Source organism: Dipodomys ordii, unplaced genomic scaffold, assembly GCF_000151885.1.
Source record: "Dipodomys ordii isolate 6190 unplaced genomic scaffold, Dord_2.0 Scaffold54, whole genome shotgun sequence".
NCBI classification, from domain to species: Eukaryota; Metazoa; Chordata; class Mammalia; order Rodentia; family Heteromyidae; genus Dipodomys; species Dipodomys ordii.
In genome coordinates this window covers 4,199,298-4,221,292 of record NW_012267270.1, presented here as the reverse complement: position 1 = coordinate 4,221,292, position 21,995 = coordinate 4,199,298, and the positions used below count along the sequence as shown (strand labels likewise).

The following is a 21,995-nucleotide window of genomic DNA, read 5'->3' as shown; positions in this document are numbered from 1 at the left end:
CTTTTTTTTTTGCCAGTCATGGGGCCTGAACTCTGGGCTTGGGTGCCACCCCTCAGCTCTTCAGCTCAAGGCTAGCACTCTACCATTTGAGCCACAATACCACTTCTGGCTTTTTCTGCCTATGTGGTGCTGAGGAATTGAACCCAAGGTGCATGCAAGGCAAGCACTCTACCACTGAACCACCTTCCCAGCCCCAAACCCAAGGTCTTAAATGTGAATTAAAAATGTCTCTGTCGTTTCTTCAGGTGTTTGTATAGTAGTGTTTGCAGTATTTTTTTCTTTAATGTAGTAAAACTTAGGAAATAGGGTCTGGATTTTATTCATGCATTTTGTTCATACATAGGAAGGTTTTACCCACTGGATGCTGAGGGATAGCACCCAGGCTCTGAGTTCAAGGCCCAGGACAGGCACCAAAAAATAAAATAAAAAATTCAAATTCTGGCATTGTCCAGAAAAATTTTACAGTTTTATTTATATAGTAGTTTTAAAGTTGAACTGCTTAAACTCATTCACTGAAACTTTTTTTGCTTATATTAATGCTTTACATCCCCACATTTGTATTAAAAATTCACACAAATGAAATGGGAAACACTGCCAGTACTTGATTTCTGTCTTCTGTTTTTCCCCTTGTAATCATCTACTTAGGTACCTTTTGACTCCATGGAAGTGGGGAAAATCTTAACATTGAAAACAATTGATAACAGGAAGAGTGGGGGGAACCTTTTTGAGTATGAAATGCTTTCCATAATAATGCATTCTTTTTTTATTTTTTTATTTCTTTTTTTTTTAATTGTAAAGATACTATACAGAGGGGTTACAGTTACATGGGTAAGAAAATGAGTACATTTTCTATGCAGCCTTGTTACGCCCTCCAATAGTGAATTCTTATGCACGTGCTCCACATACGTAGTATGCTGGCTGGATATTTTTTGTCATAATTGTTACATATTTGGTATGGCTAGCATACTGGTTGGTATCTTCAAAAAGGCCAACCAGATAGGGCTCACTTAACCTCCTGCAAAGCACCAATAGCTGCACTCTGGAAGTGCAGATCTGTTTGAAATCCTGAACAGTTTCTCTCACCGGATGCAGAAAGGGAACTTGGGAATCACAAGTTCTGATAGTGTCTAAATTTCACCTGTAGCAGCCTGTAAAGATGGTTTCTTCACCCCTCCAGTAGAGGGTGCACTCTGGCAAGTGGCTCTAGCAGCCAGTTATTTCCTGGGTGTTTTACTGCCAGTGGATTTGCTGGCAGTCTGCTTTGTATGAGCTATGGTATAGAGGCCTTACTTATCTACCCTCCTCCTTTGGCTGGAGCTCAGTGAACCAGAATTAATGCCAGAGAGCGGTACTGGCATGGCAGGCTGTCTTCCTTTCCAGTAACCTAGATAGAATGTGTTCATCTTCTAAGGATCAGCATCTTGTTTACTTTTTAACTTTCATTTTATTGTTTACAGGTAACAAGTACATTTCTTTTGGGACAATGGCATCTCACCAGTTTTTCCCTTCCATCCCCACCTACAAGTTGTATAGTTCATTTTCAACAGTGTCTAGTGAACACCACTGCTGCATTTGTTCAGACTTTGTCCTTCTACTTCTGGGCCCTTCCCATACCCTCTAAAAGACAGATAATTGAACAAGTAAGACAGAAAAAAAAAAAGAAAACAAAAGCACCAACAAAGAAAACCCTTTTGTTTCCTTTTCCTGGAGTTCAAATAAAAAAATAGTATTTTGTATGATCAAATGGACATAGGCATTGTGCCTTTTTTTTTTTTTTTGGTCCGGTCATGGGGCCTGAACTCTGGGCCTGGGCGCTGTCCCTCAGCTCTTCAGCTCAAGGCTAGCGCTCTACCATTTGAGCCACAGCGCCACTTCCAGCTTTTTTCTTTTTGCTTATGTGGTGCTGAGGAATCGAATTCAGGGCTTCATGCATGCAAGGCAAGTGCTCTACCACTGAGCCACCTTCCCAGCCCCAGCATTGTGCCTTTTTATTCCTAAGAATATTCTCCTTTGATCTCACTGTGTGTGAAGTATCTTGGTGTAGGAGGGGAAAAAGAAGGGGATAATCCTTGTTACTGTAAACTGAAGTTTACACAAGAGCAAAGGTTTAAACAGGCTGCCACTTAACACTAATTCTCTTTGAGATCTGCCCTAGGAGAGTTGGGGTGGTTCTAAACAATGTCTAGAATTTTTTAATTATTTTTTAATTTAAATTTACAGTTAGATAAGTGAGGTAGTGAGTACATTTTTTGTCAAACTTGTTACCCCTAGGATTTTTAAATTCTGTCCAGTGCTTTTACATTCTATCCTCTTCATGTTATCCACCTTCACTGGAAAAGCCCCAAATCTATTAATGATGTTTTATCTAGCATGCTATTATTGAGAAAACAAAATGAATCATAACCCAAGTTTAGCTTGCATAGACTTTTCAGCTGTATGGCTTTAGTAGCACTTTCATTATTTAGATAGGTCAGATCAATCTATTCAGTAAAAGAGACTGTTTTTCCTGGTACAGCTTTTTAAAACTGCAGTCAGGTAGTGCTATTAATCAAATGCCAAACAAAAAGAGTGATTTCATTCTCAAGAGGTATTAGATTATAGTGTTGTCAAGGACCTTGCAATTGGATTGCCATCTGGTAAGCACTCCCTTCTTGTCTGCTAACTCTGCTTGTAATAGGCTCTTGGCTTCAAGAGACTGAGTTAGTTAAACTTCTTGCAGTCTGGAAGAGCCATCATCTGTGACATTTTCACATTCCTTGGGTAGCATTCTTGTCTGAGCGCTTTTGGGGCTGTTGTTACACTGAGCATAGAGATTTTGTACTTGCTTGTTTTGTAAATTGCACCCTGTGTGACTCAGCTGAACAGGATCTGGTTACTTTGAAGTCCTTGTTAGTGTCATCCTTGCTCTTCCCTTTCACACATGCCAGTCCTATTGGACCACTAAGCCAGCACAAGAAATGGATGGGAAATTTGGTTTGCTATGATGTTTGCCCTTACTTAAATGTATAATATTTAAATTGGAAGCCATTCTCTTTGCTAGTAAAGAGTTTTGTGAGGGAACAAATCATTTTGGTTTGGTAGTTCAACCTGTAGTTCTAGCATACTGCAGACTGAGGCAGTAGGATCCTGAGTTCAAGGCCATCTGAGCTATATGGAAAACCATGTCTCAAAAATAAAGCTTAGCCAGGTGCTGGTGGCTCACGCCTATAATCCTAGCTACTCAGGAGGCTTGAGATCTGAGGATCGCGGTTCAAAGCCAGCCTGGGCAGGAGAGTCCGTGAGACTCCTATCTCCAACAAACCACTCAAAAAACCAGAAGTGGTGCTGTAGCTCAAGTGGTAGAGTGCTAGCCTTGAGCTGAAGAGCACAGGGACAGCGCCCAAGCCTAGAGTTCAACCCCCACAACCAATCAAAAAATATAAATAAATAAATAAATAAATAAATAAAGCTTTAAAGTGATGCTGCAATTTATTTAAGGTAGGTTGCATGGAATAAATGCTTTGTCACAGACTTAGCAGCAATATAAAAATACTTTTAATTTTATGATGTACATGATTATATAATGATTATATAATTCTTAAAAGTCCAAAATTCTCAAACTTGGCTTTTTGTTTATAACTGACTATATTTAGATTTTTGGAGGGGGTTGAGTCCTTATCAAAGAATATGAGGAAGAATAAGAAATGTACTGATTATCTTGCCCATGTAATTGTAACCCCTCTGTATGGTATTTTCACAATTAAAAAAATCTAAAAAAAAAAAATAAGAAGACTAGCAGTAACAATAATACCTATCTGTTAGCTGAATGACAAGAGTCAGGTGGTATTTTGCAGTTTTTATTGGATAAGGTACAGTAGTATGAATCATTTCTTTAACAAAAAAGACACAGTAGTATTAAAGGAGTGAACAAGGTCTTTTAAGGCAGGAAAAAAAATGTTGAGTTCGTTATTTGTACAAATAACTATGGAAGGCTATCTACCTGTTTATTACTGGGGACTGAGTAGCCATCATTCAGTAGCTTGTGGGTGGCTTCAGATACCAGACAATAGAGAATCTATGCCTTATAGGAAAGGAAATTTTTAAAAAAGAGCCTAGCAGTTTCTTTCTTTAAGAATTAAGGTGAAGCCGGGTATCCGTAGCTCACGCCTGTAATCCTATATACTCAGGAGGCTGAGATCTGAGGATCGAGGTTCAAAGCCAGCCCAGGCAGGAAAGTCTGTGAGACTCTTATCTCCAATAAACCACTAGAAAACCGGAAGTGGCACTGTGGCTCAAGCGGTAGAGCACTCGCCTTGAGCTGAAAAGCTGAGGGACAGCGCCCAGGCCTAGAGTGCTAGCCCCACTACTGACCAAAAAAAAAATTAAAGTGAAATTAGGAGATCTTTACCAGCGATACATTGCACAAAGGCTTAATATCCAAAATATACAAGGAGCTCAAGAAATCAACCCCACCCAAAGCTAATAAACTAAGCACTAAATGCACAAAGAGAGATTTCTCAGAAGAAGAGGTAAGAATGGCAAAGAAACACTTGAGAAAATGCTCATTATCCTTGGCCATAAAGGAATGCAAATCGGGGCTGGGAATGTGGCTTAGTGATAGAGTGCTTGCCTAGCGTACATGAAGCCCTTGGTTTGATTCCTCAATACCACATAAACAGAAAATACTGGAAGTGGCACTGGGGCTCAAGTATTGTAGAGTGCTAGCCTAGAGTAAAAGAAGCCCAAGGACAGAAGTCCAAGGACAGTGCCCAGGCCTTGAGGTCAAGCCCCAGGACTGGAGGGGAAAAAAAAAAAAAGAAATGCAAATCAAAACAACTCTAAGGAAAAAAACCAAAAACAACTCTGAAACTCCATCTCACCCCAGTTAAATTGGCTACCAATGTAAATTTGAACTACAACCAATGTTGGTGGCCAATTTAACTGGGGAATGTGGAGGAAAAGAACTATACTGCTAGTGAAAATATAAAGTAGTACAACCACTCTGGACAACAGCTAGAGGTTCCTCAAAAAACTAACCACAGATCTTCCTTACAACACAGCCTTACAACCCACTCCTGGGCATCTATCCAGAACATCACAAGCCAGGACCATAAACGAATACATCCATGTTCATTCCTGCACTGTTCACAATAGCCAAGCTATGGAAACAGCCCAGATACCCCTATAGTAGATGAGTGAATCCAACAAATATGGTACCTATACACAATGGAATTTTACACAGCCATTAGAAGGTATAATATTATGTAATTTGCAGGGAAATGGATGGACCTAGAACAAATCATGTTAAGTAAGATAAGCCAAGCTCAGACAAATGGTGCATGTTTTTTTCTCATATGCAGAAGCTAATCCTAAAATACACAAGGGACATGATAAATTATACAGGACTCTAGGCATTCACATATAGTGAAACCAGAGGAGGATATTCTTAGGAAAGGAACATCAAGGCACAATGCCTATGTGCATCTTATCATATAAAATAATATTTATTGAGATGAACACGAAGACATGGAAAGAAAAGGTTTTTGTTTTGTTTTGTTGTTTTGCCAGCCCTAGAGCTTGAACTCAGGGTCTAGCACAGTCCCTGAGCTGCTTTTTGCTCAAGGCTAGCACTCCACTACTTGAGCAACAGGGCCACTTCCAGCTTTTCTGTTTATGTGGTACTCAGGGCTTCATGCATGCTAAGCAAGCACTCTACCACTAAGCCACATTCCCAGTCCCACAAAAGGTTTTTTCTTTGTTGCTGTTCTTGTTTTCTTTTATTTCTGTCTTGTTTTAAGTTTATCTGTTTTTGGGAAGGGAGGGGAGGGCACAGAAATGAATGGACAAAGGGTGAACAAATGCAGCAGTGGTACTCACTAGACACTTGAAAATGAACTATTCAACTTGTAGGGGGGTTTGAGGGCTCAGAGTTCAGGCCCCACAACTGACAAAAAAATAAGAAATGTATTCATATACCACCTTTATTATAATAATTTAAAAAATAAATATTACAAAAGAATTAAGGTGAAACTCATTCCTTGTACCAGGCAGACTTTTTTTTTGCGGGGGGGCAGGTCCAGTTGTGGGCCTGAACTCTGGGTCTGGGCACTGTCCCTCAGCTCTTCAGCTCAAGGCTAGAACTCTACCATTTGAGCCACAGCGCCACTTCCGGCTTTTTTTTCTGCTTATGTGGTGCTGAGGAATCAAACCCAGGGCCTCATGCATGCAAGGCAAGCACTCTACCACTGAGCCACCTTCCCAGCCCATCCAAACAGACATATAGCTTTTTTTTTTTTTTTGGTCGGTCGTGGGTCTTGAGCTCTTCAGCTCAAGGCAAGGGCTCTACCACTTGAGCTACAGCGCCACTTCCGGTTTTCTGGTGGTTTATTGGAGATAGGAGTCTCACGATCTCTCCTGCCCGGGCTGGCTTTGAACTGTGATCCTCAGATCTCAGCCTCCTGAGTAGCTAGGATTACAGACGTGAGCCGCCAGCGCCCGGCTTATATAGCCATTTTTAACAAGTTTTATTTTGCCATCTCAAGTCCTAGAATTGCCTGGTATAACAATTTAAGAAGAGAGCTGGGTATGAATAGTTTACTTTTCTTTCTCATCTCACATTTGACATATATTTTCATTTAGTGATTTACAATGTCATATCATGTGAAAGTGGGGATTTTAAAGTAGCTGAGGGGGCTGGGGATGTGGCTTAGTGGTAGAGTGCTTGCCTAGCATGTATGCATCCCTGGATTCAATTCCTCAATACTGCATAAACAGAAAAAGCCAGAAGTGGCACTGTGGCTCCAGTGGTAGCCTTGAGCAAAAGAAGCTCAGCCCAGGCCCTGAGTTCAAGTCCCAGGATTGGCAAAAAAAGAATAAAGGAAATGTTACAGTTTTTAGGTATGAGAGCCAGGCTTTGGTGGTTTATACCTGCAGTCCTAGCCACTAGGGAGGCTGAGATCTGCAGATTGAGGTCTGAAGCCAGCCCTGGCAGAAAAGTCTGTAAGACCCTTATCTCCAGTTTAACTGGCAAAAAGCCAGAAGTAGAGGTGTAGCTCAAGTGGTAGCGAACCAGCCTTGAGTGGAAAAAGCCAAGTTAGAGCACAAGGACCTGAGTTCAAGCCCAGTACCAGCAAAAAATAAAAATAATATGAGAACAATACCCCAAATAATCCTAGTGAAATGTAAAAAATGTAAAAAGCAAATGCAAAATGTAGAGCTGAAAATTACAATAAAATAAAAAAACATACTGTGCAAATTTAGTAGTAGATTTGAAAGGAAGATAGGTCAGTAGAAATGTATCCATTCTGGCAAGGTGCTGATAATCATGTAATCAATCCTACAGGCTCATGCCTCTAATCCTAGCTACTTAGGAGGCTGAGATCTGAGGATCACATTTCAGAACCAGCCCAGGCAGGAAGGTTAATTGGTTATCTCCAGATAACCACCCTCCAGATAACCACCAGTAAGCCAGAAGTGGAGCTGTGGCTCAAGTGGTAGAATGTTAACCTTGAACACAAAAGCTGAAGGATAGCCCCCAGGCCCTGAGTCTTGAACTCACTCAACCTGGGCTCTATTGCTTAGGTGTGTGTGTGTGTGTGTGTGTGTGTGTGTGTGTGTGTGTGTGTGTGTGTGGTCATGGAGCTTGAACTCACTCAACCTGGGCTCTATTGCTTAGGTGTGTGTGTGTGTGTGTGTGTGTGTGTGTGTGTGTGTGTGTGTGTGTGTGTGTGTGTGTGTGTGTGTGTGTGGTCATGGAGCTTGAACTCAGAGCCTGTGTATGGGTGTGGGTGTGTGGTCATGGAGCTTGAACTCAGAGAGTGTGTGTGTGTGTCTGTGTGTGTGTGTGTGTGTGTGTGTGTGTTTGTTCATGGAGCTTGAACTCAGAGCCTGTGTGTCTGTATGTGTGTGTGTGTGTTCATGGAGCTTGAAATCAGAGCCTGTGTGTGTGTGTGTGTGTGTGTGTGTTCATGGAGCTTGAAATCAGAGCCTGTGTGTGTGTGTGTGTGTGTGTTCATGGAGCCAGGGCACTGTTGCAGAACTCTTTTGCTCAAGGTTAGCGCTCTACCACTTTGAGCCACAGTGCCACTTCAGTTTTCTTATGGTTAATTGGACTTTTCTGCCTGGGCTAGCTTCAAACTGAGATCCTCAGATCTCAGCCTCCTGAGTAGCTAGGGTTACAGGTGTATGCCACCAGCACCTGGTCCCTGATGTTTTTTTTTTTAACTGAAAAATCAATATTCCTAATCTGTGTACAGCTCATACAGTAGAAGGCCAAAGCCTAAGTGTCTTGGCATGTAAGAGAAGAAACCCTGAGACAGAAAATGCAGCTGAAAAATTAGGGGGAAACAGTGAGTCTTGAATATAAAATGCCAAAATCCTTGGTTGTCTGCCACATTTCCCAGGTGCAGGGGAGACTCCAGGGTGCTAGGCTAACAAAGCAGCAGCTAGAAGCTGCAAGAACTGAGCAGAATGGGAGTGTACATTTGCAGTTTGATTCTAGACAAATTACCTACTAGAAAAAAAGAGAAAACACCCCAATATCCTGAGAAGGACAGAGCTGGACCCAGACTTCTATAATAGCCAATTTTCTTCCTATAATCACTAGTGTAACATATGCAGAAGAAAACCAGTCATAGAAACTAAGCGAAGTATGTACAAATGTTGGATTTTGCCAAAAGATTTCAAAGCAACTATTATATATAAGATCAAAGAATTATACACAAAATAAAGGATTATACACAAAAGTGATCAAAGAATTAAAGGAAAATAAGTGAATACATTGTAACTAAAACACAGACCATAAAAACATGAAAGTTGTGTAAAGCTGAAGTAAAATAACTGAAAACTTTAAAACTCACAGAGGTGCTCAACAGTAGCTTTAAAATCAGAAAAAAGTGTTTTTGTACTTGAAGATCAATGAGAATTACCCTGTTGGCAAATGAGAGGAGAAAAAATTGAAAAAAAGTGAATGGCGCTTCTGAGACCTGTAAGACAATATCATGTAGTTCGATGTGACTGTAATTGGAATCCTGGAAAGGGAAGAGAAAAGTTAGAATAGACAGTATTTGAAAACATAATAGCCCCTAACTTGGTAGAAAAAATTAACTCTGGAAACTCATTATTGTTTCTAAACACAGAGAAAAAGGAGTCCGAGTTACATCATAGTCAGAACACTAAAACCAAAGATAAATAGGAAAATTTAAAAGCCGGTAAAGAAAAATACATGTGATCCAAAAAGGATTGGTGTTATAAATATTATAAATTTATTGTCAGAAATAGTGGAGATTGCCGAGCATCAGTGGCTCAGGATGCTGAGATCTGAAGATCAAAGCCAGCCTGGGCAGGGAAATTTGTTGTTATTCTTTTTTTTTTTTTATTGGAAGGGTGATGTTACAGAGGTGTTACAGTTATATAAGCAAGGTAATGAGTACTTTTCTTGTCAAACATTGTTCTCCCCTCCCTTGTTTTCTCCCACTTTTCCTTCCCACTTGTGACTCTGATCTTCAATTAGCTACTGAAAAGCTAGAAGTAGAGCTGTGGCTCAAGTGATAAGAGAGCTAGCCTTGAGCAAAAATTGCAGGGACAGCACCCAGGCCCTGAGTTCAAATCCCACAACCCATCAAAAAAAAAATACAACCCAGCGCTGGTGGCTCATGTCTGTAATCCTAGCTACTCAGCCTGTAATCCTAGCTACTCAGGAGGCTGAGATCTGAGAGTCATGGTTCAAAGCCAGCCCATGCAGGAAACTCCGTGAGACTTTTTTTTTGGGGGGGGGGTCCTGTCATGGGGCCTGAACTCTGGGCCTGGGCGCTGTCCCTCAGCTCTTCAGCTCAAGGCTAGCGCTCTACCACTTGAGCCACAGCACCACTTCCGGCTTCTTTTTGCTTATGTGGTGCTGAGGAATTGAACCCAGGGCCTCATGCATGCAAGGCAAGCGCTGTACCACTGAGCCACCTTCGCAGCCCCTTCGTGAGACTCTTATCTCCAATAAACCACTGGAAAACCTGAAGTGGTGCTGTGGCTCAAGCAGTAGAGTGCTTGCCTTGAGCTGAAGAGCTGAGGGACAGCACCAGGCCCAGAGTTCAAGCCCCACGACCTACACACACACACACACACACACACACACACACACGCGTGTGGGTATGTATGTATGTCTATACATACAGACATGTATTTGCTTTTACAGTTGCACAGCTGTCCATTCTTTAAGGTTATTTAGGTTCTCCAGTCTACTGCTATTACAATATAGATTTGTAGGACAAATTCTTAGGAGTTGAAAAGTAAATCAAAGCATTTATACATATATGCAGGTGGGCAAAAATTATCAAATTGCCATCTGTAGGGATGTGCCAGCTGGCATTCCCCCTCTTGGTGTTCAGGTGCCTGCTTCCTACAGCCTTGCTGAGAGGGTACAGGTTTTCCCTCTCCCAGAGATAACTGAGGAAGAGAAGGTGTTACTGACCTAATTGAAGGACAGCAGTTGTTTAGTGTTAATATGTCTACCCTTCTGAGACTTGTGTAGAAGACTACCCCATTTTCACAAAAACAATGGAAAAAGATACAAGAAAAGGGGAACAGATTAAGGAATTAACCACAGGACCTAATTAGAAAAAGACTTGGCAGTGTGCCCAGCTCATCCAGAAAATATTCTGTATTTGTGACACTGTTTAGAAAGGGATAATTTAGTGCCCTTTAATCTGAGCTAATGTTGTCCAATTAAGAAGTCTGTTAGATGAAAACACTTAGTTTTTTTTTCTGCTTAGTGAGGTGAAGTAGATTTTTTCCTTCTTTTGGTATATTTTCATTCTTTGATTAGATGGTTTAATTCAATAAACTACACATTTCCTTTTTTCTTTCAAACCACTCTTAGGAGTTAGAGGGATTTAAGTAAGAGGAAGACAGTCCCTGTCCTTCAGCACACACTGAATGGGAAGAGATAGCTGAGATTTTTAATAAGTAGAAGCATTGTGGGCCTCAAAGAAGGGAAAAAATCTTGACTCTTGGTAGGAAATCAGGAGAGGAGATGGGCTTTGAGATGATTCGTGCATTGGCACAGAGGTAGAGGCACAATTCTCTCTCTTGCCCGCTCCTTCTCTCTTCAGTGCTGGGAATGGTACCCAGGGCCTCACACATACTAGACTAACATTGTACCAGTTAGCTACATTTCCAGTCCTTTGTATTTTATTTCAAGTAGATTCCAACTAAATTGCCAAACTGGCTTCAGTCTCACAATCCACCTGCTTCAAGCCTCCCAAGTGGCTGGGATTACAGGTGGGCGAAATTGTGAAACATTTCATAGGTATAGGTGCACTCTAGCAGAGAGTCAGACTAGGGTTGACACTGAAGTTTGCCATCTGATTCAAACAGCCCCACTCAGCCAAAAGTACCTTGCAGCATCCTGACTGCTACCTACCATCTGAAAGACCTGAACTCAGCTTTGTTTTGTTTTCTGTAACATGAGGATTGTAATTGTTTTGAGGATTAAACTAGTAAATCACATACTGTACTATCTGGCTCATACTTACGTGCTTGCTATTACTGTTCTACCTCCACAGTAGATCATTTTTCTGTTTAAAAGAATATTTTTCTGATCACAGAATTAATGCATAGTCACTGTAGATGTGAGATATATAGAAAAGCATTTCTTAAAAGTATTTCTTTGCTGTGACTGCCTCTCTCATAGGATAGTATTAAGTAATCACTTTGGTACATTATCTTCTAGTTTATATAATAGTATAATAGGTCAGTACATGGGCTAAGGAGTTCACTTCTCTGTGTTCCTATTCTTGTTCCTCTGTTTACTACTCTCTGCCCATCTCTCAGTTTGCATATTTTTAAGATTCAGAGATAATAAAGGGATATGTAGATATATACTCATCTAGAATACAGGCCAAATTAAGTGCTACATAGGTATCTGTGCAGCTAATGCTACCCCATTAACTTCCAAATTAGAGTATATCAACAGGTAAAATTGGTAAGGTTTGGACAGTCATGAAGTGCTCCAGGAAATGAACACACACACACACACACACACGCAGCAGCAGCAGAAAAAATAGCTTCACACACACACACACACACACACACGCAGCAGCAGCAGCAGAAAGAATAGCTTAAGGTACTGGAGTAGAGAAAGAGAATAAAAATGGTTATAACTAGCTGAAGGAGGCTGTAACTAAATTAGATGAAATCTTAGTTCTAACTAGCTGAAATATAGGCTCTTCCTAGGTAGTGGTTAAAAGATAAGTATAGTTTAAAACTCAAATAGAAAACGGATTGCCAGTGGTTCACACCTGTAATCCTGGCTACTCAGGAGGCTTAGATCTGAGGATGGGTTCAAAGCCAGCCTAGGCTAAAAAGTCCATGAGACTCTTTTTTTTTTGGTTGGTCGTGGGGCTTGAACTCTGGGCTTGGGCGCTGTCCCTCAGCTCTTCAGCTCAAGGCACGCGCTCTACGGCTTGAGCTATAGCACCACTTTGGAGATAAGAGTCTCACGGACTTTCCTGCCCGGGCTGGCTTTGAACAGAGATCCTCAGACCTCAGCCTCCTGAGTAGTTAGGATTACAGGCGTGAGCCACAGGCGCAGGGCTCCATGACACTCTTATCTCCAATAAACCACCAGAAAACATGAAGTGCTGTGGCTCAATTGATAGTGCTTGCTTTGATCTGAAGAGTTGAGGGACAGCACCCAGGCCCAGAGTTCAAGCCCACAACTGACAAAAAAAAAAAAAAAAGCCTCAGCAGAAAAGTCTACAAGTTTCCACCTCAGTAGAGGAAAGCTAGATGCTGCGACATGTGTATATTATCTCAGCAACTGCAGGCACACGCCTGGATGAGAAATGAGACTTTATTCTAAACATAACTAAGGAAAAACAGGGCTAGAGTCACGGCTCAGTAGATCAACAGGCTAGCAAGTTTGAGGCCTTGAATTCAAACCCTATTACTGAGGAAAAAATAAAAACCTCAAGTAGGAAATAGGGATGACAATATTGAGGATAGTAATAGTAACAAAATGATCCTATTAAATGAATTCCATTGGGGGCAGTGAATAAATTCACACTTAAAACTTCACCCAGATTTAATTTCACATTTCCTTCAGTGGAAAAACTCTTATTTGGATTGGCAAAAAAGATAAATTAGGGAATCAGCATTCATAGCATCAAGGGATTCACTACTGAATTCCTACAAGAAGCACTTTTCAGCCAGGCGCCAGTGGCTCACACCTGTAATCCTAGCTACTCAGGAGACTGAGATCTGAGGATCAAGGTTCAAAGCCAGCCCGGGCGGGAAAGTCCATGAGACTCTTATCTCCAATAAACCACCAGAAAACCAGAAGTGGCCGCTGTAGCTTAAGCGGTAGAGTGCTTGCCTTGAGCTGAAGAGCTGAGGGACAGCGCCCAAGCCCAGAGTTCAAGCCCCATGACCGACCAAAACAAAAAGAAGCATTTTTCCCAAGTCTTGGATTCTGAGAAGAATATAATGAATGCCCTGGGAGGTAAACACTTCTAATTGTCAGAGCCCAGCTATAGATGGATGTTGCTCCTTATAGTAGGTTGGATAATGGCCCCCTAAAAGATCAATTCCGGGCTGGGAAGGTGGCTCAGTGGTAGAATGCTTGCCTCACATGCATGAGGCCTTGGGTTTGATTCCTCAGCACCACATAAGCAGAAAAAAGCAGGAAGTGGCACTGTGGCTCAAGTGGTAGGGTGCTAGCTTTGAGCTGAAGTGCTGAGGGACAGCAACCAGGGCCAGAGTTCATCCCCCATGACAAACAACAACAACAACAAATCCAGTCCTACCGGGCACCAGTGGCTCACGCCTTTCATCCTAGATACTCAGGAGGCTGAGATCTGAGGATCACGGTTCAAAGCCAGCCCAGTCAGGAAAGTCTGTGAGACTCTTACCTCCAGTAAACCACTAGAAAACCAGAAGTGGTGCTCTGGTTCAAGCGGTAGAGCTCTCCCCTTGAGCTGAAGAGCTGAGGAATAGCACCCAAGCCCAGAGTTCAAGCCCCACGACTGAAAAAAAAAAAGAAAAAATCCAGTCCTAACCCCCACCTGGTCCTTATGAATGTGATTGTATTTGGAACTGGAGTCATGGCAGAACAGATCAAGTCTGGTGACTTTTGTCTTTGTAGGAGAAAAGAAAGGGAGAGTAGAGTAATGAGAGGGAATTTTGAGACATACCAAGGGGTAGAAAGGACATGTGCAAGATGGCTTTGTGAAGACAAGCAGGTATTGGAGTGATAGCAAGGTAAGAGTGCCAAGGAAAGCTGATGGCCACCAGAATCTGGAAGAGGCAAGAGTGATCTTCCTCAGAACCTTCAGAGGGCACACAGCCCTCCAGTGCCTTCATTTTAGACCTCTGGCCTCCACATCTATGAGATAATTAATTTCTATTGTTTTAAGCCACCAAATTTGGGGTACTTTTGGAAGACAGCCCTTGGAGATGAAAATAAGGGAAATGAAATGAAAATTATTGTATGCACATGCTTAAAAATATATTAGCAGGGTGAAGGTGGCTCACATCTATAAATACTCAGGAAGCTGAGGTCTGAGGATCATGGTTTGAAGCTAACAGGGGCAGGAAAATCCATGAGACTCATCTCCAGTGAACTGAAAAGTTGGAAGTAGAGTTCTGTAGCTAAAGTGGTAGAGTACTAGCCTTGGACAAAAAGCTCAGGGATAGCACCCCAGACCTGAGTTGGATTGATAAGATTTATTCTCTACCCACCTCTCTCCACCCCCTCTCTGTGTAAGGTTGTACCCCACAGGAGGAGGGAGGAGTAACAAGATAAAGGAGGATGAATATGGTATAAGTATGTTATATAAAATAACTGTAACTCAGGTGGTAGTAGAGCATAAAACCTCAGGGACAGCACCCAGGCCTTGAGCTTAAGCCCCAGAACCAGCAAAAATAAGATTTATTTCATCACAATAAGAAAATTTGATTGCAGTTCTTCCTTCTGCTCTCTTTCCTTTAGCATCTCATTTCCTTCAGCATCTGGCATTTATAGTTACTTTGAGACCATGCCCAGTACATTTTCATATAGCTTCTAACCCTTTTGATACAAACTAGATGATTGTGCAGGCCTTAGATTTAAAATTTGTACCTTATATGTGGACTTGAAAGTGATTATCTATATCCCAGAATTCTTTCTTTCAAGGTGAATGATCTTTGAATTAGCTGTTTTTTGGTTCAGGGTGTTTGTGTTTGTTTCTGTTTTTGTTTGTTTTTGTGATACTGAGTCTTGAACTCAGGATCTTCTGATGCTAGGCACTCCACCACTTGAGCCATTCTTTAGTCCTCCTTTAGTCATATATGGACAGGCTGGTTCTAGGAACCTGATTAATACAGGAGATGATTAATATCAGCAAAGCATAACCAATTTATTCTACATGTACACAGGAATCTTCATAAGAGAATAAAAGCCAAAGAAATGGCCAACATAGCCCAGCCCTGGTGGCTCACGCCTATAATCCTAGCTACTCAGGAGGCTGAAATCTGAGGATCTTGGTTCAAAGCCAGCCCAGGCAAGAAAGTCCGTAAGACTCTTATCTCCAATAAACCACTTGAAAACTGGAAGTGGCACTGTGGCTCAAGTGGTAGAGAGCTTGTCTTGAGCTGAAGAGCGCAGGGACAGCGCCCAAACCCAGAGTTCAAGACCCACGACTGACAAAAAAAAAAAAAAAAGGCCATGTGATACCTTTTTTTAATTTAACATATTAGACAAAGAACAATATTTTGTGAAAGGATGAATAGATTTGTAGACTAGGGTAGTAAATTCTAGAGACATTACTAAAATATATGGGGAGGGTAGTAGATGCTAGTATAAGATATGGATTACTTCAAAGGTTGTTTATTCAGGTTCATTGTAGCCTCAATTACCAGTCTTGGTGTCAAAAGCTATTTTCTAGCCTGATAAAGAACATCCTCTGTAAATAATCCTATGGCTTGTTGCGCATAGAGAAAGAGAACCAAATGTCCTTTTGAAGTTCCACTTTCTCAGGTGATTTGAGCTTGAGATAATCAATATGCCAATTTGGCAGCATATTATTATTTGAAACCCTATCAATGCAAACAATAGAACAATGCCATTTCCTTTCTTGTAAAGTCTTTTATCTGAAATATGTAACCTCCCCCACCCCCAGTAGCTGTGTGTTTCTCTGAAAGTATGAATTTTGCCTTGGGGTGGGATGGGTAGGGATGTCAGAGAAAGTTGGAATTATCTCTGGATAAACAGAAAACCATCTGGTTATACAATGCTTTTAAATGTACCATTTAAAGGTAAAATGGCAAGTTGTTTCAGCCCCCAACATGACCTACTTTTTAAAATGCTGATTGTCTTTGTAGAGAAAGACATCCTGAATCCAAATTACTCTGTTTTCTTGCTTTATTTGTTTAAACATGGTTAGAATCTGTCAGAAGTAGAGTGTTTGAAGAGTGGAATAAAGGGAGGAAAGAAGTGGAACAAGAATGGGAAGGGAGCAAAAATAATAGCATAGGGCTTCCTTTCTTGGCTTTTCAGTTTTGTGAAGCAGACAGGTCTGGATGCCTGAGATGCTTCCAGAATCTGGACACATGACTAAGATCTTTCTATTTAGCCTTGTATGCTATGTTCCTTTTCTTGTATATAGTTCTACAGGTACAAGATCTACTTTAAAAAGCCTTTTAATTTTTTGTGCCATTATTGTGCTTCTTTTGAGCTTCACAAAATTAACAATTTCTTCCATGCATATGATGCAGTTCATCATTCAAGTCTCATTACAGAGAAAATAAATTTAGATGTATTTCAATTCTAGGAGATTTTAGTAATAGCCCCCACCATACTGAGGTAGGGCTAGAGGAGGACATGATTGAATCTTCTGTGTTTTTATGTGATATATCTTTTTCCTTGTATGTAGTTCTAAAAATGCAAGAGCTACTTTGTGTGCATGCGTGCGTGTGTGTGTGTGTGCATGTGTATGTATGCTCACGTGTGTGTGCATGCATGCTGGAATCAGGGCCTGGGTGCTGTCCCTAAGCTTTCTTGCTCAAGGCTCTCACTCTACCACTTGAACCACAGCTCTACTTCCTGCTTTTTGCTGGTTGTAGATAAGAGAGAGGCTAATGGACTTTTTTGCCTGGGCTGGCTTGCAACTTCAATCTTCACATCTCAGTATCCGGAGTAGGTAGGATTACAGGAGTGAGCCACCAGTGCCCAGCTGAGAGCTACTTTTTAAAATGCCTTTTAATTTGCTGTTTTTTCTTTCCACTCATCACATTCACATCCCCAATCATCACCCTTCCCTGTGTGGTCAGATAAAACTTAACCTCTTTCCAAAGGGAAACCCTGAGACTGCAAAGAAGTTTATTCAAAAAGCATTTGGTGCCAACATATTAACTAGTAGCTGAGTGCTGGAGAAACTTCACTAGTTGGTTACTCAGCCTAGTCCCTATGGAGACCAAAGTGCAAATTCCATTCCTTGTACTGTCTTCTATCTTCATTTGTTCATCTTGAAATCTTGTCTTCTGGCCTCATCTTTATCTGTTGCTTACTTATATTTCTGAAAAAGTACGTTTCAGTCAAGCTTTGTTTTTCTTACTCCCCTGAAATGTATAATTGTGATCACCAGTATTCTCCATTTTGTCAAATCCATTGATCATTTTTTTTGTTTTGTTTTGTTTTCTGTCTCAGCTTATTTCATCTCTCAGCTATACTGGAAACATCTTCCTAAGCACTTTTTTCTCCACGTTTATGAAAGCACATCCTTTTGGTTTTCCTACCTCACTAGTACTTCTCTTTCTTTTGCTTGGCTGTTCTCCTCTGGCAAAGTAGAACATTCTGGAAGATCTCAGCTGGTCCCATTGCTATAGATATCATCCTTCTGCCTTGATTCCTAATTCTGTGTCTCTAGCCTGATTTTTCCTTTGATGCCTATAGCCAGCTAACTATTCAATTTTTCCACTTGGATAGTCAGTAAGTCTCAAACTGAATAAACTCGTGAGTGTTCTGCTCTCCCAAAACTTCCCCTTCTCTTGCCGGACGCTGGTGGCTCACTCCTGTAATCCTAGCTACTCAGGAGGCTGAGATCTGAGGATCGCGGTTCAAAGCCAGCCCGGGCAGGAGAGACCGTGAGACTCCTATCTCCAATAAACCACCAGAAAACCGGAAGTGGCACTGTAGCTCAAGTGGTAGAGCGCTGGCCTTGAGCTGAAGAGCTGAGGGACAGCGTCCAGGCCCAGAGTTCAAGCCCCACGACAGACAAAAAAAAAAAAAAAAGCTTCCCCTTCTCTATCATCTCATTACATAGTACCACCAAAATCCACCTTGTTCAAACTAAAATCCCTGAAGCATCATGGTGTTTTCTTTTTTCCCCATACACTGCATTCAATCTGTCAGCAGTGTCAAATCTGTGAGAATGTTTTTTAATTCTATTCTTTATCTCATTTGTCACAGAGGAGAAAAATTTACATTTAAGTCTTTTTCACGTGAGAATTGTCATATTTGCTTTTAATGGGCAAATCCTATGAGGCCTGTTTTCTTATTTAGAAGATGAGATTGTACAAGAGGGGATATGTATAACTTTTTTTGGTCTGTACAAGTCATTGGCATTTATAACCCCAAAGTAATTATATGCTTGTAACCTTATGTCCAATTCATAGACATATATGGTGGCCAGGAAATAAAATATGCTTAAGCATTTTTCTTAGTTCTATTTTTTTGTTGTTTGGCTCTTAATCTTTTTCTCATTCTCTTGATATTCCTTCATATGAATAATTTGGGGATAAAATTGCCCCATTCAAACATCAGGATTAAAAATTTAGTTGTTTTGCTCTTTAAAATTCTGCTTTTAAGCCAGGCGCTGGTGGCTTACTCCTGTAATCCTAGCTACTCAGGAGGCTGAGATCTGAGGTTTAAGGTTCAAAGCCAGCCCGGGCAGGAAAGTCCATGAGACTTACCTCCAATAAACCACTGGAAAACCAAAAGTGGCTCTGTGGCTCAAGTGGTAGAGCGCTTGCCTTAAGCTAAAGAGCTGAGGGACAGTGTCCAGGCCCAGAGTTCAAGCCCCATGACTACCACCACCAACAACAAAAATCTGCTTTTAGGTGTACTTATTTAAAAATAATGCCTTAGTTTATTCTTTCCCAGTCAAGTCATGCTGTTTCATGAAAAAAATGTTAAATATCTTTATGTATTTGGGAAACTTGTTTGTGTGTGTGTGTGTGTGTGTGTGTGTGTGTGTGTGTGTGTGTGTTTGTAATTTTTTGAGAGTGAGAGAAAAGGAACTTTCATTTATGGAGCCTTATCTTGTTATCCTACCTAATCTTTACAACAACCTTGTGGTTAAGCACTATGCTCTTATTTATTTGTTTGTTTAGTCAGATATGGAGCTTGAACTCAGGGCCTGGGCGCTGCTCAGGCAACTTACGCAACAAAAGCACATTACTTAGTACATTGCCTGTTTGTGTCTAAAGGTGTCTATTCAAGTAGAAATACTAGAAACGAGTAGTTGCTCTCACTAAAGAGAACCTTCTTTATATATATTTTTTTTCTATTGATTTTCACTTTGTGCTGAAAATACTGTCTGAGGGAAGACCAACCTTGTTCTTTCCTACCTTATGATTAAGTAACCAAAGCAGAGAGAAAAGGGACATGTTTGTATGGCGCAGCCACTTCCTGGTAGAGCAAAGGAATAATCCAGTCATTTGTCTTGTGTTCCTGCCTTTATATGTTCTGGTCTCAAAAAAACCATCATTGATTCACAGATTGTTCTGTTTTTTATTTCATCCAGATCTCTTTCATCTTTTTTCTGTCTAAAATGTGACCATTTTGTCAGACACCAGTGGCTCATGCCTATAATCCTAGCTGCTCAGGAGGCTGAGATCTGAGGATTGCAATTTGAAGCCAGCCTGATAGGAAAGTCTTGTGAGACTCTTACCTCCAATGAACTAACGAAAAACCAGAAGTGGATCTGTGGCTCAAATGGTAGAGTGCTAGCCTTGAACAACCGAAGCTTAGGAACAACACTCAGGCACTGAGTTTAAGCCCCAGAACCAGTGTGTGCACACACACGTGGCCATTTCACTGTTCTTTGGTGTCTTGTTAGAAAGGAGATGGGAACCGGATGCCAGTTGCTCATCCTTGTAATGTGAGCTTCTCAAAAGTCTGAGATCTGAGAATCACTGTTTGAAGATACTGTTTGAAACTTTTTGTCTCTAGTGAACACCAAAATCTGGAATTTGAGCTGTGGCTCAAGTGATAGAATGCTAGCCTTGAGCAAAAATTTCAGGGTCAATGCTCAGGCCCTGATATCAAGACCCAGGAATGGCACCTGTGTGCACATGCATATACACACACACACATACACACACATGGAAATAGGAATGGAATCTTTTCATTTCTTGGTAGACCTCTCTATCTATAATATGATGGAAATTGATTTGAAACAGATGCAAGTTGAGGATCATTTGTAGATGTTACTAGAGGCTATTTTTCCTTCATCTTAAAATTAAGCACAAGCTAGAATAATGTATAATAATATATAATTATATTTTGTTCCATTCTGTACCTAGTTATCAAGTGGACAGCTTAATTCTTCCAGACATAGTCTAATAGAATCTAAAGAAAACAGTTTCTGGGTGAGAATCTGCCTGTGCTCCAATAATATGTGTTCCCTACAGCCTCAGCCCAGTTACTTGCTCTCCTTTTGTGTAAATCAGCACTTCATTATTCAGTGTCACCCTAATTGTCTGGTAGACTTAAGTCCGTTGCTCAACTAGGTTATAAATTTCTCAAAAGCAGAGAATATGCCGGATACTGGTGGCTCACACCTCTAAGCTACTGAGATCTGAGGATTGCAGTTCAAAGCTAGCCAGGGCAGCCTTGCTACAAGGTAGCCATAGTCAAGGAAGATGACAGTCAGTGAGATTGGAGAGTAAGGACAGGCACATCAACTTTTAGTTAAGGGGGGTTAAGGGGGGCAGTGTCCTGATTTGTGACACTTGACAGTTTCCTGGAACAAAACGAATTTGAGTTAAAATCAGATCTATTACTGTTGAACGCATGTCCTCTTCATGTTCTTACTTTGATTAGAGTGTATTCTCCCAGCATTTGTTTTATGTTTCTTATACTTGACAGAGCCTTCTTTCTCTGGATTTTTCTAGGCTCTTCAGCTTGACCCTGAAGAAACTCATCATGCTAAAAGAAATGGACAAAGATCTTAGCTCAGTTGTCATTGCCGTGAAGCTGCAGGTGAGTTGAGCATTGGGTTTTCAGGGCTCAGGGAAGCTGGGCCATTTGCCTGCTGTTGTGCTGCAGTTCTCCTGGGAGCTTCTCCCCTCTTCACTTAGCAAGGTGAGGGACAGTTGTGGCATAGCATTTGAGCTCACAAAACCTACTAAGTCCCAGTTCTGCCTCTAGCTAAGGCAGCAGTTTCTTTACTCCTTGCTTTCTTTGGAGAATAGTATCGGTCCTGCTAGCTGAGCACCAGTGTATCATGCCCGTAATCCTAGCTTCTCAGGAGGCTGAGATCTGAGGATCACAGTCCAAAGTCAGCCAGAGCAGGAAAGTCCATGAGACTCTTAATCTCCAATAAACCAATCAGAAAACTGGAAATGGTGCTGTGGCTCAAGTGGTAGAGGGCTCGCCTTGAGCTGAAGAGCTGAGGGACAGCGCATAGGCCCAGAGTTAAAGCCCTATGACCTATCAAAAAAAAGAAAAAAAAAGGAAAGAAAAGGAGAAGCTAAACAAGAAAAGTGTTCAGCTGGGCGCTGGTGGCTCACGCCTGTAATCCTAGCTACTCAGGAGGCTGAGATCTGAGGACCGCAGTTCAAAGCCAGCCCGGGCAGGAGAGACCATGAGACTCCTATCTCCAATAAACCACCAGAAAACCGGAAGTGGCACTGTAGCTCAAGTGGTAGAGCGCTGGCCTTGAGCTGAATAGCTGAGGGACAGCGCCCAGGCCCAGAGTTCAAGCCCCACGGCCGACAAAAAAAAAAAGAAAAGTGTTCAGGAATTTACCTGTTGCCAAGCTAAT

The 21,995-nt window shown here is 41.3% G+C and overlaps 1 protein-coding gene across 1 annotated transcript in view; it reads left to right on the top strand.

Annotated features, from left to right (window-relative positions):
* The window catches only part of Pacs1 (phosphofurin acidic cluster sorting protein 1), a 120,556-nt gene that overhangs the window by 62,829 nt on the left and 35,732 nt on the right, over window positions 1–21,995 (top strand). The window contains exon 2 of the mRNA XM_013021146.1: window positions 21,124–21,211. Coding sequence (XP_012876600.1) covers window positions 21,124–21,211 — 88 coding nt within the window. The remainder of the gene's footprint in view (window positions 1–21,123; window positions 21,212–21,995) is intronic.